Source organism: Salmo salar, chromosome 13, assembly GCF_965601325.2.
Source record: "Salmo salar chromosome 13, fSalSal1, whole genome shotgun sequence".
NCBI classification, from domain to species: Eukaryota; Metazoa; Chordata; class Actinopteri; order Salmoniformes; family Salmonidae; genus Salmo; species Salmo salar.
In genome coordinates this window covers 74,839,486-74,856,617 of record NC_138303.1, presented here as the reverse complement: position 1 = coordinate 74,856,617, position 17,132 = coordinate 74,839,486, and the positions used below count along the sequence as shown (strand labels likewise).

General features: G+C 42.5%; 2 protein-coding genes across 2 annotated transcripts in view; one reads left to right on the top strand and one right to left on the bottom strand.

Annotated features, from left to right (window-relative positions):
• LOC106567691 (uncharacterized) overlaps window positions 1-11,446 on the top strand; it is a 74,899-nt gene extending 63,453 nt beyond the window's left edge. The window contains exons 13-22 of the mRNA XM_045693528.2: window positions 298-443; window positions 681-807; window positions 1,558-1,590; window positions 1,715-1,824; window positions 2,147-2,273; window positions 2,653-2,780; window positions 2,994-3,117; window positions 9,304-9,462; window positions 9,939-10,098; window positions 10,459-11,446. Coding sequence (XP_045549484.2) covers window positions 298-443; window positions 681-807; window positions 1,558-1,590; window positions 1,715-1,824; window positions 2,147-2,273; window positions 2,653-2,780; window positions 2,994-3,117; window positions 9,304-9,462; window positions 9,939-10,098; window positions 10,459-10,547 — 1,203 coding nt within the window. The 3' untranslated portion in view covers window positions 10,548-11,446. The remainder of the gene's footprint in view (window positions 1-297; window positions 444-680; window positions 808-1,557; window positions 1,591-1,714; window positions 1,825-2,146; window positions 2,274-2,652; window positions 2,781-2,993; window positions 3,118-9,303; window positions 9,463-9,938; window positions 10,099-10,458) is intronic.
• A 1,382-nt stretch (window positions 11,447-12,828) lies between these two features.
• LOC106567692 (B-cell CLL/lymphoma 7 protein family member B-A) lies at window positions 12,829-16,643 on the bottom strand. The gene is made up of 6 exons (XM_014137280.3): window positions 16,461-16,643; window positions 15,948-16,023; window positions 15,746-15,851; window positions 15,480-15,644; window positions 15,271-15,347; window positions 12,829-15,078 (listed from the first exon to the last, which is right to left on the bottom strand). Exons 1-6 carry the CDS (start codon window positions 16,550-16,552, stop codon window positions 14,974-14,976), a joined length of 621 nt encoding a protein of 206 aa, XP_013992755.1. The 5' UTR covers window positions 16,553-16,643; the 3' UTR covers window positions 12,829-14,973.
• Window positions 16,644-17,132: the final 489 nt, after the last annotated feature.

Below are 17,132 nucleotides of genomic sequence, written 5' to 3'. Positions count from 1 at the left end.
CGTGTAGTCGACAGCAGCCATTTTGTAAAGCTCCCACCATGAATAGTGCTTACAGAGGGGTTCACAATGAACTACCTAAGCTAAATGCAGCAGCTATGTAAATGCAGCTTGTAGAGTTTTTCTGTTTGAGGCTACTTGAACATGAACAGTTGCGTTTGTTTATATACAGTTAACCAGCCCACATTTCTTCATATTAACTCTGTTTAAACACGGGGCTATGTCAGTGTAAAAGTTGTTGCAGCTATTTTATAAAGCAGTCTTACTCATTGAGCTCTTCTGCATGTTTCCCATTGCCAGGACTTCATAGAGCCCTCAGTGTCACTGCAGGAGGAAACTGGCTGTCCTGGAGACGGGGGGAGGATCATTTTGGATCTGGACGTCCCTGATCTGGAGAAAGCTGGAGCCACTGAGAAGACCACTGCCATCTCTGTGAAAAGTGGAATGTGAGTATCAATCAGATGACCAAGGTTGGGGTCAATTCAGGAAGTAAATTGAAATTATGTTTACTTACTGAATTTAAATGGAATTGACCCCAATCCTGCAGAAGACCAGTTACAATAGCATCTCAATAGATGTGCATCCCAACAATCTAAAGTTCACATAGTTTCATATGACTTTGTCGTTCACTTCTCACTGTGCCTCTGTCGTGCTAATGGTCTCTGGGCTTTGCTGGGTTTCAGATGGGTGGCGTATAGCGAGCGATGCTTCAGCGGAGAGCAGTGCATACTGGAAAAAGGCAAACATCCTGCCACTCTGCACTGGGGAGGCAACTATGGAGCAGCTAAGTCTATCAGACCCATACGATTGGTGAGCTCTGTTTCATAACCTATTAGAGGAATAGATCTACATATTTGTGTTTGTACAAATAGGAGTGTCATAAGAGTGTCATACGAGTGACAAAGGGGTGACATAAGCAGATGATATGCCTCCTATGTCTCTCCAATGTAGCTCTGTGGCGCAATGAAAAATATAGACAGTGTAAAAAACATTAGGAACACCTTCCTAATATAGAGTTGCACCCCATTTTGCTCTCAGAACAGCCTCAATTTGTCGGGGCATGGACTCTACAAGGGATCGAAAGCGTTTCCACAGGGATGCTGGCCTGTGTTGACTCCAATGCTTCCCACGGTTGTGTCAAGTTGGCTGGATGTCCTTTAGGTGGTGGACCATTCTTGATCCACACGGGAAACTGTTGAGCATGAAAAACCCAGCAGTGTTGCAGTTCTTGACACACTCAAAGCAGTGCGCCTGGCACGTACTACCATACCCCATTCTAAGGCACTTAAATATTTTGTCTTGCCCGTTTACCCTCTGAGTGGCGCACATACACAATCCATGTCTCAATTGTCTCGAGGCTTAAAAATCCCTCCCCTTCATCAACACTGATTGAAGTGGATTTAAAAGTAACATCAATAAGGGATCATAGCTTTCACCTGGTCAGTCTATGTCATGTAAAGTGCAGGTGTCCCTGATGCTTTGTACACTCAGTGTATGCTATAGATGTTGGAACATATGACTTGGGAAATATGTCAAGAAGTCTTCTTTTTATTATTGCAGGAACTTTGTGGCACCGGAGAACCAAAGGTCTTGGTATGTATATGGAATTCCACCACATTATTTTCACCTGTCAAAAGGTGACTAGTGAAAGGGGCAATTTTTTTGTAATTAGTTTCAGCTGTGAAGTGTGTACTGAGTTGTGCTTTTGTGTCTCCAGCTGCGGGCCTACAGCCAGCCCCACTACGAGGGAGTGAGTGAGGAGTACGAGGGGGAGGCAGGATACTGTGGATCTCCCTCCCCCATGTCCTTCAGAGTCATCAGGGGAAAGTGAGTACTGGAGGACTACCTACCATTGTACTATTGGATCTGTACTGATCCTAGAGGTGGAGTTATGTCTCCCCTTACTGTGTAAAACGCTTTGAGCACTGTAAAAGTGCTATATAAATCCAATCAATTATTATGGGTCAATGCAAATTTGAACTTCACAATTTCCCTTATAGCTTGTTGCTTATTAAGGCTTGTCAGTACCCTACTGTAGGCATGCCACAATGTATATTTCACTGTAGTTGCCATAGGAGGCAGAGAACATGTGTCTGTGATGCTTATTTATGTCTAAATCACACTTACTGCTCTTCCTGCCCCTTTCCAGCTGGCTGCTCTTTGATGAGGATGGTTACTGTGGAAACCAGTATGTCCTGGGAGAGGGTCTTTATCCTGACCTCATTTCCTGTGGCTGTGTGGACACTTCTGTCAAATCACTGAGGCCCATTCCCTATGTGAGTGTACCTGGCATGACCTCAGCCCATTTACTGCTATCTTTAGGTAGCACAACAAGCTAGATGAGACACGTGAGCACACATGCAGTTTAACCGTATTATATGCCATGATAAATAGATTAAGGTAGATTCAGTTCATCCACCATTGCAGTGCCATTAACGACAACCTATTCCCCATAATGCACTACCTTTGACCAGAGACAAGTTTTCGTACTGCTGGCCAAAAACAGTGGACTGCTTTACGAATATACGTTTTTTTTGTATTTTGCCCTAATATAGTTCAACACAGGCACTTTGAAAAAGGATAGAACATACGTACAGTACATCCAATGGCGTTCTCATCTAAGATGGCTGCTCTCCCTTCCTGTTGTGTCTGTAGAGTTTCTCCGACCCGTCCATCAGCCTGTTCTCCCTGGATTACTTAGAGGGCCTGAAGATGGTTGCCGTAACACCGATAGAGCACATGAAGGACTTCTTCACTCAGTCTCTGCGGGTTGACAGTGGACTGTGAGTAGAGAGAGAGCCTGCCATCTCCTGTCACTAAACAGCTAACATTACTGCCAGGCACTATACAGTACATAGAGAAGGAACGCAGTTTTTTTGGCCTCAGACCTGTGTCATGTTCAGTAAGAAAACAAGTGAAACAGGGAGGTACTACCCAAACTTGTTTCAAGACGTTTCTCTACGTTGTGCACTAATGAATATGTGTGTCTTTGGCAGGTGGGTGGTGTATGAATATAGTCACTATAAGGGCCGTCAGATGCTGCTGCAGCCAGGGGAGCTTCCTGTGTGGGGAGAGCACAGCAGCTGGGACACCATTGCCTCCTTACGGCCCCTCAAACAGGTAAAATACACACACACACACACACACACACACACACACACACACACACACACACACACACAAAACTGACATTTGAGTCGCTCTCATCAAAGTGTCCTTTGTTACTGCATAAGATTCAACTGACTGGTTTAAGCCGGGTGTACACTACACGATTTTGGCCCCGATTTAGCTGTCCCAGACACATTTTTGAGATCGTAAACAAAATCCGAATGTCGTTGCCTACTCGGGGCGCACGGCCGTCACCGACGCTCATTTAATGTGAGCGGGTCAAAGACGCAATCTTAGGGCTATCGATCTCGTCTTTGAGCAGTCCCAGACGTCCCGATATTTTTGTTTGATTATATCGGCACAAGATCTGCAATGCTCATGCAGCATGAGATGTGCAACGGCAAGTTTTGAGAATGGTGATGAGCAATAGCCAACGTGAGTTCGCCAGAGAAGAAGCCAATGAGATGATGTTGTTTCGCATCACCCAGAATGTGTAGACTCTGGAGCAGGAGCGATGACTACTACTAGAATGCGTTTGTACTTGCCTTTAACCAAAGCCAAAGTGTCAAATCGTTACAACTCTGATGTTCACAAGCGATGTTATTCAATTTAAAATATTGGCTAGATATGTCAACTCTGTATGGCAAGCGTGAATATCTGACTGAATATTTATGAGGCTGCTTTGAGCCACAACTCGTAGCTACGTTAAATCTAATCACATTGTTTAAGCGAGACAGAGTGGTATCGAGAATCCTCACGACCAAGTGAAGAGTCTTGTAGTGTGTGACCCCGTCTGTGCCACATCGTTTAGTGTGCACACCACTATGTTGGCAACACAAAATAAACTACCTGCAAGACGGTTGTTTAATGTGAGAGGCTCAGCGATGTTAGGATGTTTACAGTTGTGTAGTGTCCAACCGGCTTTACCTGTATGTTCACATTCCATTGGGGGTTATGCATGTGTGTGGTGGTGATGTAGTGTAACTGTGTTAGGGGATTGTGTGACTGGCACAGTATTATTATTTTAGGTGTGTATGTGCATGCATGCGTGGGTGCGTGTTTTTAGAAGAGAGAGAGTGTTCTGCGTATAGGGTTGTTGTTGAATTCTAGCATGCAGTCAACAAACAGAAGCTCCATGCTTGGGACTTTGAGCCTGAAGCCTGCTGGGTCCTGATAAAACCCACTTCCCAGAAAGTTATTTATACCCTGTGAGAGACAGACAAGGCTTAGCACTGACACGTGTGTGTGTGTGTGTGTGTGTGTGTGTGTGTGTGTGTGTGTGTGTGTGTGTGTGTGTGTGTGTGTGTGTGTGTGTGTGTGTGTGTGTGTGTGTGTGTGTGTGTGTGTGTGTGTGTGGCGGAGCGCTACTCTCACCCTGTTTGTTGACAAGACAGGATGTGAAAGGGGTCGTGGTGATTTATACCCGTTTCTCACTCAAGCTGATTTGACTGAAGCCATATGCAGCTATATAAGTTCTTCCTCTTGCTCATATTCCATGATGTGGCATGGGTCACGTTTCCCATTGACCTCTATGAGTGCAGCACTCTCGTCTGTGCAGTATAACATGATACTAATGTTTCTGTTTCAAAATAGCTCGGTATACGGTATAACCGCCCAAGCCTAGTGCTATGTTACTGGTGATTCAGTACCACAGTGCCTTACAGAAAGTATTCATACCTCTTGACTTATTCCACATTTTGTTGTGTTACAGTCTGAATTCAAAATTGATTAAATAGATGTTTTTCTCACCAATCTACACACAATACCCCATAATGGCAAAGTGAAAACATGTTTTTAGAATTTTTTGCAAATGTTTTGGAAATGCAATACAGAAATATCTAATTTACGTAAGTATTCACACCCGCTGAGTCAACACGTTATAATCCCCTTTGGGAGCGATTACAGCTGTGAGTCTTTCTGGGTAAGTCTCTTAAGAGCTTTGCACACCTGGATTGTACAATATTTGCACATTATTCTTTTTAAAATTCTTCAAGCTCTGTCAAGTTGGTTGTTAATCATTGCTAGACAGTCATTTTCAAGTCTTGCCTTAGATTTTCAATTTGATTTTAAATCAAAACTATAACTAAGCCACTCAGGAACATTCAATGTCATCTTGGTAAGTGACTCCAGTGTATTAAAATAAACTGAAGGGAGGCCTTGATTTTTTTGGTTATTGTCCTGCTGAAAGGTGAATTCATCTCCCAGTGTCTGGTGGAAAGAAGACTGAACCAGGTTTTCCTCTAGTATTTTGCCTGTGCTTAGCTCCATTCCGTTTCTTTTTTATCCTGAAAAACTCCCCAGTCCTTAGCGATTACAAGCAAACTCATAACATGATGCAGCCACATCAATGCTTGAAAATATGGAGAGTGGTACTCAGTAATATGTTGTATTGGATTTTCCCCAAACATAACACTTTGTATTCAGGGCAAAAAGTGAATTCCTTTACCACATTTTTTGCAGTATTACTTAAGTGACTTGTTGCAAACAGGATGCATGTTTTGGAATATTTTTATTCTGTACATGCTTTCTTCTTTTCACTCTGTCAATTAGGTTAGTATTGTTGAGTAACTACAATGTTGTTAATCCATCTTCATCTCCTATCACAGCCATTAAACTCTGTAACTGTTTTAATGTCACAATTGGCCTCATGGTGAAATCCCTGTTTCCTTCCTCTCCAGCAACTGAGAGGAAGCACTCCTGTATCTTTGTGGTGACTGAGTGTATTTGATACACCATCCAACGTGTAATTAATGACTTCACCAAGCAATATTCAATTTCTACTTCTTTTTTTTTAACCTATCTACCAATAGGTGCCCTTCTTTGTGAGGCATTGGAAAACCTCCCTGGTCTTAGTGGTTGAATCTGTGTTTGAAATTCACAGCTCGACTGAGGGACCTTACAGATAATGTATGTGTATATCAAGGCACAAGGCGATACCCAAATGCAGACACAGGAGACAGATGGATGGAGTCTTACAATGTGTATTAACCCAGAGGGGTAGGCAAGAGAATGGTCGTGGACAGGCAAAAAGGTCAAAACCAGATCAGAGTCCAGGAGGTACAGAGTGGCAGACAGGCTCGTGGTCAAGGCAGGCAAAATGGTCAGGCAGGCGGGTACGAAGTCCAGAAACAGGCAAGGGTCAAAACCGGGAGGACTAGAAAAAGGAGAATGCAAAAAGCAGGAGAACGGGAAAACCGCTGGTTGACTTGGAAACATACAAGACGAACTGGCACAGACAGGAAACACAGGGATAAATACACTGGGGAAAACAAGCGACACCTGGAGGGGGTGGAGACAATAATGAGGACAGGTGAAACTGACCAGGGTGTGACAGTGTGGGGTACAGAGATGACTGATGTCGTCATTCAAAAATTATGTTAAACACTATCATTGCACACAGAGTGAGTCCATGCAACTTATTATCTGACTTAAGCAAATTTTTACTCCTGAACTTATTTAGGCTTGACATATCAAAGAGTTGAATACGTATTGACTCAAGACATTTCAGCTTTTTGTTTTTACTTAATTTGTAAGAATGTCTAAAAACATAGTTCCTCTTTGACATTATGGGGTATTTTGTGTAGGCCAGTGACACAAAATCTCAATGTAATACATTTTAAATTCAGCCTGTAGGACAACAAAGTGTGGAAAAAGTAAAGGGTGTGAATACTTTCTGAAAGCACTGTACATAGAGTTCTAGACTGGCTTACGTTAGCCTGACGTGTTATATAGCAGGGTTTCTTACATTACACAACCCTTAGAGAAACTACCAGATAATAGGATAGTCCCTGTAATTATCTAATTGTTGCAAAAGTATGTATTGTGAACAAAAATATAAACGCAACATGCAACAATTTCATTGATTTTACTGAGTTGCAGTTCATATGAGGAAATTAGTCAATTGAAATAAATTCATTAGGCCCTAATCTATACATTTCACACAACTGGGAATGCAGATATGCATCTGTTGGTCAAAGATACCTTTCAAAAAAATGGGCATCACAATGGGCCTCAGGATCGGTATTTTGTGGATCGGTATTCAAATTGCACAAAAATGGGGGGCACACAATGCAAATAGTCTGGGTAGCCATTTGATTACCTGTTCAGGAGTCTTATGGCTTGGGGGTAAAAACTGTTGAGAAGCCTTTTTGTCCTAGACTTGGCACTCCGGTACCGCTTGCCATGCGGTAGTAGAGAGAACAGTCTATGACTGGGGTGGCTGGGGTCTTTGACAATTTTTAGGGCCTTCCTCTGACACCGCCTGGTGTAGAGGTCCTGGATGGCAGGCAGCTTAGCCCCAGTGATGTACTGGGCCGTACGCACTACCCTCTGTAGTGCCTTGCGGTCGGAGGCCGAGCAATTGCCGTACCAGGCAGTGATGCAACCAGTCAGGATGCTCAAGATGTTGCAGCTGTAGAACCTTTTGAGGATCTCAGGACCCATGCCAAATCTTTTTAGTTTCCTGAGGGGGAATAGGCTTTGTCATGCCCTCTTCACGACTGCCTTGGTGCATTTGGACCATTCTAGTTTGTTGGTGATGTGGACACCAAGGAACTTGAAGCTCTCAACCTGCTCCACTACAGCCCCATCAATGAGAATGGGGGCGAATCGGTCCTCCTTTTCCTGTAGTCCACAATCATCTCCTTAGTCTTGGTTATGTTGAGGGATAGGTTGTTTTTCTGGCACCACCCGGCCAGGTCTCTGACCTCCTCCCTATAGGCTGTCTTGTCGTTGTCGGTGATCAGGCCCACCACTGTTGTGTCATCTGCAAACTTAATGATGGTGTTGGAGTCGTGCCCGGCCATGCAGTCGTGGGTGAACAGGGAGTACAGGAGGGGACTGAGCACGCACCCCTGAAGGGCTCCAGTGTTGAGGATCAGCGTGGAAGATGTGTTCTTACCTACCCTCACCACCTGGGGGCGGCCCGTCAGGAAGTCCAGGATCCAGTTGCAGAGGGAGGTGTTTAGTCCCAGGATCCTTAGCTTAGTGATGAGCTTTGAGGGTACTATGGTGTTGAACACTGAGCTGTAGTCAATGAATAGCATTCTCACATAAGTCTTCCTTTTGTCCAGGTGGGAAAGGTCAGTGTGGAGTGCAATAGAGATTGCATCATCTGTGGATCTGTTTGGGCGGTATGCAAATTGGAGTGGGTCTAGGGTTTCTGGGATAATGGAGTTGATTTGAGCCATTACAAGCCTTTCAAAGCACTTCATGGCTACGGATGTGAGTGCTACGGGTTTGTAGTAATTTTGGCAGGTTGCCTTTGTGGTCTTGGGCACAGGGACTATGGTGGTCTGCTTGAAACATATTGGTATTACAGACTCAATCAGGGACATGTTGAAAATGTCAGTGAAGACACCTGCCAGTTGGTCAGCACATGCCTGGAGCACACGTCCTGGTAATCCGTCTAGCCCCGCAGCCTTGTGTATGTTGACCTGTTTACATCGGCTACGGAGAGCGTGATCACAGAGTCGTCCGGAACAGCTGATGCTCTCATGCATACATCAGTGTTTCTTGCCTCGATGCGAGCATAGTGATTTAGCTCGTATGGTAGGCTCGTGTCAGGCTGCTCGCGGCTGTGCTTCCCTTTGTAGTCTTTAATAGTTTGCAAGCCCTGCCACATAAGACGAGCGTCGGAGCCGGTGTAGTATGATTCAATCTTAGCTCTGTATTGACGCTTTGCCTGTTTGATGGTTCGTCGCAGGGCATAGCAGGATTTCTTGTAAGCTTCCGGGTTAGAGTCCTGCACCTTGAAAGCGGCAGCTCTGCCCTTTAGCTCAGTGCGAATGTTACCTGTAATCCATGGCTTCTGGTTGGGGTATGTACGTACAGTCACTGTGGGGACGACGTCTTGGCAAAAGAGAAATGCTCACTAACAGGGATGTAAACAAATTTGTAAACAAATAGGTTTTTTGTGCGAATGGAACATTTCTGGGATCTTTTATTTCAGCTCATGGAACATGAAACTACACTTTACATGTTGCGTTCATATTTTTGTTCAGTGCAATTGGAGTACAATACAACTGGTTAACACTGCACACCCAGTATTCTGTAACCACCTATGTTATTTTAAGTTAGATAAATGTTTTTCCCTTTTGTGAACAATGTATTTTCCCTGCATCAATGTCTAGGGTCTATATAAAGTTCTGTGAAAGTTGATGACCCTAATTGTCTGTACTGTGTGTGGTCTCCCTCCAGCCCAGGCTGTATGTACAGGTAAGGAGCCGTGCTCTGGGTTCAGTGCTGACCTCTGAGAGTGTCCAGGATGACTTGTCCCTGGCCAGAGTGTCCCTGTCCCCGGCCTGCTCTCTGGACACCCAGCGCTGGCTCTTCACCGGAGGGCTGCTCTGTTGCAAGGTGTGTGCGTGTGGTCAAGTTTTGTCAACCTTTAAGCAAAACTAACATGGGAATATTCTGGGAAATATGCAAATAAAAGTGAAATCATTCATCTACAATATGGATTGACTGTTTCCTCCAAGCTGAGGTCTGCAGCCAGCCAGTGATCACTCCACAGTTTGTCATGGTGTCTCCCAACTGTACATTAGCTGCTGCTAATTATAGTAATTAAGTGGGTGGTTACATTTGTCATATTTTACACATGTACAAGCGCATGTGTGAATTGGAAATAATTTTTTGTTTGCCTAACCAACTCCCTCTGAGAGTGGGGTCAGAGCCAGGGATCAGCCATTATTGACGGTGACCCTGGAGCAATTCAGGTTAAGTGCCTTGCTCAAGAGCACATAGACAGATGTTTCACCTAGTCTGCTCTGGGATTTGAACCTGTCCACTGTACAGTATTTGTGTGATATTGACCTGTTGTGTGTTGCCTGTAGGCTAGTAAGGCGTGTCTGTCAGTGATCGGAGGGAAGGCCACAGTGGGGGCCAGAGTGGCCCTGTGGGCAGAGCATGGACGCACACACCAGAGATGGAGCCTGAACCACAACGGAACCATCTCTTCCCATCTCAATCACAAACTAGTACTGGACTTCAGAGGTGAGACAATAGAGATCCACTATAATTTATGGTCGTTGATAAACACTGACATAGTGGAGATCAGGTTTCTGTTGTGTACTATTGCTGAACTCAACTACCGTATGCTATACATAGTGGAGGATCTATTTTGAGATCATAACAACCATTTTCAGTGAGTTGTCTCAGAAAAGAGCTAGATATCATATTGTATAGAATTAGTTATTGGGGGAACCATCATGAAATGCTGTTTGCTTTCCAGTTCTTCTGCAAACACAAATCTTTAGAAAAAAAACATGGACATAACTTATTTTCAGTTGTCTATTAGACACAGTAAAAGAAAGATTGTCCCCTAAAAGGAACAATTTGTGTCATGTCTTTCAGGTAGAACAAGTTTCGAGAGGGACCACCTGGTTGTCAATGAATTCACTGCTGATCAGGCCACACAGTTCTGGGACATGGAGTTGGTCTAGAAGAAAACTCCTGCCAAAGCCATGAGGCATCCCAGTGCAGTATGGGAGATGTTTGTTGTGGTGTTTGTTTCTATCCTGGCAGAGCACTTCTCCCAGCCATCTGGCCCACGTGTCCATGACAAACGAGCAAGAAGCATCGCGTTCATTTCCTGTGTCTTTTTTTGCTTGATCTCAGGACCCAGAAACCATTGCAGCGGCGCTGACACACAGAGTAGCGATACAGAATCCAATCGTCTTTCTCTACTTGAACATGTCAGTGTGGCACTTAAGTCTAAAGCTAATGTGTCGACAGTTAAGAACTGACAGGGGAATTTAAAGCCAAAACTACAGGATCAAGGCAGTTGAGCAATCACATAAAGGTTATGATAACTACCACTACTACACCATTGAAATAGAATGGAAGTCAGCCAGCCAGTCTTTAACTTAATGGGCTTACTGCTCTGTCTGAGGCAATATAATGTAGCTTCTTAGCTTCTATTTCTGATATCTTTTCTCAAGCACATTTGCACTACCAAGATTTTCACGTGAAATGCGGCCAACATCTTGTTTTTTTTCTCGATGATGTCAAGGAATTTGCTCCTGTAAGCTACCCTCGTCCTTAAAATATCATGTCACCACTAACTGCCACTAGCCCAAGCTAAAATAGTCACCGGCCCTCTACAAATGTGTTCAGCAGGAGTGTTTTAAAAGAGCGTCTGGTTATTTCACTGGAGCAAAAGGTGCAGAACCTTAATATATGTATGATATTCAGGAATAGATGTAATCAAATATTTCTAAAATAATTGATGTCCATAAAGATAGGATGACAGTGTACAGTTGAGGCAAGCTGATGATTAATAATGAAGATGTTTATGTTTTTAAATCTGTGAATAACATTAAAGGTTAATGTCATATCTGTTCACTGGCTGTGGGTTGTTATTCAAAGGTTCTGAGAACTACAGCTGATTGGGAGTAAGCGATTGACAGGTAATTGCATTCAGTACATTTTCACAGGATACACTCAGAAGAAATGCAAGATTTTCGAAGTCATTAAATGATCTTAATTCATGATCAACTGTGCCCTTGCTGCATACATCTTTTGTGCCCTTTTTTTGAGTCACACATTCCAAGCATGAAAAATGATTTCTGTAAATGTTTGTCTGCAGTGGCAGTGCATGGTATACACACAGGCTATTCATGTTTCTGATGGAGACCGATCGTTTGCCAGTGTGAGTCAGTAGTCCAGTTTGCCTGGATGACTAACGCTAACTTCCACAGTAGTCACAATACAGTACAGACGTTTGCCTGGGCTGATCCAACTGTGTACCTCTGTTCTCCTCACATGGGACACTACTGAACAATAGCAGGCCTTGTAATGGAAAAATACTGTCACTGTATATCAGACCAACCATGTGCCATCTAACTGAAAGGTTTGTTTATTTAATAAATTGTGTACACACAGGCACATTTATCATGATCAATTTTGAGACGTGGCACCAGTTGAAATGTCACATTATTAGATTTACAGTAATATCTGATCTGTAAGCCTGGAGATTCAATTGTCATTTGTAATGTGTGATAACATCATGTTCTCAAATATCTAACTCCCACACACTTGTTTTTTCGTGACTGACAAAAACAGAGCCTTCATGCAAGATTTGGTTCTGGGTCGCCAAGATTACACACACATAAACACATGTACCAGTAATTAAACAATGTTTAAATAAATGAAGTACACGCTCCAGAGTGCCAGGGCAAGGTAGACTGTCAACTGCTAGAATTGGCTGAGTGCTGGGTTTGCACTCCTCTAGCTCCATCTACTGACAAGATCTGTTTCTGGCCTACTTCACACTGGTTGAACAATTTTTTTAAGGAACATGATATAACACCCATTCACTAAAAGGTCAATCAGCTATTGAAACAATAACAATCCCTTTTCCCTGCCGCTGTTTTGGTAAAAAGCTCAGGGATGGGGCTGGAGAAATGTAATCACTTAAATTCATAGACAGAGCTATGGATGCTAGGACATCCAAATTATAGTTTTAACCATGTTCTGGAGGCTATGCAGTGTTATACATTGTTTACAAACATTTGAATTGATAAATAGTATATTTTGGGGTTCTGATGGGGTACAAGAGTTAAACTAAGCATTTATACATTATGTTCAAGAATCAATGGGTACATATCAATTTATAAATCAAAGAAATTATGTAGCAGCTGCTGATTGACCCTTTAAACTATGGCACGTTTTCAAAAAGAATTCAAACAAAATAACGTGCACAAAAGACTTCCAAATCCATACTCCTTTATAAAATCATTTTTACTTGGAAAATTACAATAAAATACAAAGTACTTTTTACAAACTCTTCTCCAAACTACCTTCTTGAAAAATAAAATAATGCATTAGCAGAATAAGCCTACCATCTCCAAATTAATCTGCAAGGTGGTCATTAAAATGTGGATACAGAAGTCATCACATTGTAAATGCCTTCATTTTAGTGGCCCATTCAACATACTGGCATCCCTGCAAATAATCATGTCTTATCAAGAGACTGACAGTACTATGAAATAATAAGACTGAAAATTGTAATTGTTATAAATTGGTAATAACTACTGACATCGTGGGAGTTACCTTTTTGCATCCCAAATTTGACAGCATTTCTTTCAGAAATGGCAAACCACTGAGTGTGCCCCAGTTACCAAATGTGTGCAATTGTTTTAGATTGTCAGCGAGAGAAAAAATATATTTTATGTAATAAATATAATTGGTTACTATTTAAGTATTATAGTCACTCCCAAATAACATCACATTTTCAGTGTACACGCTAACCTGATAAAATAATTTCCTAATTTCACTCAAGTAAAACATGACATAAAACAATATCTGAGAAATACAAGCGCTTCCTTGGGTTACTAGGGACAATAGCTCAAGACACACCATTTTAGACAGGAAAACAATGGGTGTTCATTTTACAAATGAACCCTAACTTAAATAACTACTAAGTCAACATCTTTAAGAGATAAATTACAAAACATAAGGACCTAGTAATTTAAATGAACTCTTCATTCAGTGAATGTGATGTTCATACCAATAACAGCACATACAGTACTTGTAATGTTGAAACATTATCCAATGTTAAACTTAGATTTAGGCACTGAGTGTGTTTGATTTTCTCAAAAGTGTGTCCCGGATGGACGGAGTTGACACTTCATTTAGAAATTGGCAGTGCCGATTGTCAACTTTATCTTTCACTGTTGCTGTGACAAAGATCCTGACAGCTAGCATTGAGTAACAAGTGTCAATGGCACAATATGAAACTGTACTCACAATAAAGCCAATCCTACTTGAACCATTCAACACTAACCATAGCTGAATTCACCTATTACTTCATAAATAGCCCATCATTGTTTTGCATTAAAATAGTTTACGCGAAAAGTTACATTTTGGAGACAGAAAACGGTATTTCCCAAATCAAAGAAAATAAAAGGACAGACATCTAACCTACCTGACTGCACTACTTCGGGAGAGTGCTGTACTAGAGTCAAAGATTTGTATAACTAAACCAAGATAGACCATAGTCTGTCGTTTCCAATGGGAACAAATGAGTCATAGTGGGAAGAACAAGCAAGGAGGTAGGCAGCCAAGCACAAGCTAGCGAGATCCTATTAGCCCGTTCTAGCAAACATCTGCATATTTATTTTAGGGAACGCATACTCTGAAGTGCACGTGTGCAATAACTTCATTCGCCTTTGCACTCCTAAACAATGCCATTTTTTACAACTATGGCAAAGATTAAAGTCTACAAAACATAGTCCACTGTTCATAACAGATTCTAGATTTGGGAACAGAAAATTGTATTGAGATCAAATGTTTCATTGATGAGAAAATATGCAGAATGTCAGCCAAAATCTATCTTGTTGCATGTTCTCCCACTGCCGGCCACTCGGCTTCCTCTCACTACCATATTGGGTAGTGAGTGGAAACGCCAACTGGATGCTTCACAGTTATACATCCAGTGAAATATCTGTCTCATTGTTCTATCTGTGGTAGGGTGCTTTGATTTTGTATTTGGCTGTTAATCCATTCAAAACAAAATAGGCCAAACTAAACTACATATTCATGAATCCTTTGAGGGAGAAACTTAATTCAATATATCATCATAACAAGTATGGTGGTCCTTAATTTAACCAAATATGTCTGGTCCTTAAAATGGTGTCTATTGCAGTCATCGGAGGATAGACTGACTGGTGGTCGTGCAACTCGCTGACTAAAAGCTAAGCAGGGCCGGGTTCAAATCAATTCAAATTCAGGAAGTTTGTTGAGAGTTCAATTCGTGAACCAGAAGTGTCCTCATTGAAAACGATAATTTTTCCAAATCACAAAACGAGATTCAACAAAATGCCTTAAGTGAATTGGGCCTGACCCGGATGCTAAGTGCAGTGTGTGTTAGGTCATCATGGAGGAGCTCATCATGGGGGAGCTCTGCAGGACTGAGTTCTGCTCAAAACACACTCTCTTCAGTGGTGGTGCTCCAGAACACTCCTCTTCCTCCTGTGTGGGGAAATACAGCCAGGTTTGTTTGAATCCATGTTTTATCAGTTTAATGTATGCTGTTCTGAGTATATTGTTGGACAACCTAGGAGTCTGATGTGGTGTATTAAACAGTCTTGAAAGTAAATCAGTTGAGTGACAAAGCTGTGGTGTCAAAGTGGAATGATCATTGAGATGTTAGATGTGCTTTACCTGAGCAGTGAGGGGCAACAGGTCCTCTTTAATCAGCAATGGAGGTTCGTCAGCCAATTCACTTGGCAATGACGAATCTGAAAACCAAAAATGAATATTTACTTAACCTCTAAATAATCTGAAGATATTTGATCTTATTGAAATCAGAAAAATTGAATAAGTGTGCACATTTGCATGTGCGTATCTGTCGGTCTGTCCGCCTATCTCACCCTCCATGATCTCCTGGCCCAGAGTGGGGGGCTGGGAGTCGTCTCTGCGGAAGTCACACAGATTCTTCGGGCTAAGAGGTTCACTGAGCTGGGGGCTGGAGTTACTGCTGCTGTCCACTTTGGGCTGGTACGCATCAGACAAGGAGCTCTGGTTACTGTTCTCATCTGGGGAGGAAGAGAGTACAGGAAATAAGAGGAAATGGAGAAAGCTCAAGGCCAGGATATGGTGAGGTCATATGTCACTCAAAACGGTTTTACATCCTTACCATGAAAATCCAGAAGACTTGAGTGTGGGTTTTCTGAGGCTGGATCCGTGGAGAAGCGATTCAGCTCCCTGACTGCCCCAACCGGGACTGCCTTACTCTTCTCCTTCTACAAGAAGAGAAATGAAATTCAGACACTGCATTTTTAGGTAGCAACACATTAAAAACTGACATAGCTAGCTTATTAAATAAGAAAATAACTTGCTTCCTTTGTATCCACCACTGGCACCCATTTGAATATCCTCAAAGATGTGTCCCCGACAGTCACCCATTTCTTCTCCCTGTAGAAAACAATGTGATTGCGCTCCATTACATTCAAATGGTGCAAGGGTCAAGTGCACCTGTTTAAATTTCCCTTCCATAGAGTGAGATGCTATTAGTGAAAGCTGCTACAAATGAGCGATGCTACACCTCACTGGCTATGGTTGGCTAGCATCTTATTGATTACTACATGACTGTCACTGCATACTTGTTTCCTAGTCCGTCTGTCCATTCATATTAGAAAGCTAGCTAACTAGGTTTACTCAAGTCCTACTTTTGGGTCCGGCTCTTGATGAAAAGCCACTTGTCTTGAGGGAGAAAGCTTCACAGTGATTCTCATTGGCTGTGCTCTCGGTCTTTCACTGTCATTTCGTCTCAAACCACGCCTCCCTGTCGCTGAACTTTGTATATGCAATCTTTTACGATCTTTCACACAAATAAACAGTGTTGTGCTTACCATCTTCTGACCCTCTCAATGACCGCCATGACCTTCTTCATGTCATCTTTAGCACGGCTTCGTGTCTCAGCGCGAACCGAGCGTCCAGACATGTTTGTGCTTGGTTTTAGTTTGATTTGCCTCCGACAGACTGTTAAGCCACAGACAGAAGGGGTAACCCAGACACGTCATAGTGGCTATAAAGCTGAAGCATCCGTTTAAAACGTTTTCTCACCACCAAATATGGTAGTGAGAGGAAGTCCAGTCACGGGTAGTGGGAAAGTATGGAACTAGGTGAAACTGAGCCGGCATTCTGCTAATTTTCTCATCGATGAAACATCTGATCTCAAAACATTTTTATGTTCCAAAAACTACAATCTGTTACGAATACAGTGAACTAAGTTGTAGACTTGACACTTGCGTTGTTTAGGAGTGCAAGGTCGTGTTGAGTTTGTGCACTTCAGTAAATATGCAAATATAAGCTACAACGCGCCAATAGGATCACGCTAGCTAGTGCTTGGCTTTGCCCACCTCCTTGCCAATTCTGCCCACAATGCTTAATTTGCTCTCACCGAAAACGACACAGATGAACTATCTTGGGTTAGTTATAAGTACTTTGGTTTAGCTTTTAAGCTCTCCGTCCTGCCCATTGACTCTCGCGAGCTTTCGGGATCCATTCACTTCATGTTCTCA

Coding starts and splice junctions, on each gene's coding strand:
- LOC106567692 (XM_014137280.3), bottom strand. CDS start 16,552: ATGTCTGGACGCTCGGTTCGCGCTGAGACACGAAGCCGTGCTAAAGAT. Junction 16,024..16,460: donor ATTGAGAGGGTCAGAAGATG/GTAAGCACAACA, acceptor TGTTTTCTACAG/GGAGAAGAAATGGGTGACTG. Junction 15,348..15,479: donor GGGCCAGGAGATCATGGAGG/GTGAGATAGGCG, acceptor TTTGGTTTTCAG/ATTCGTCATTGCCAAGTGAA.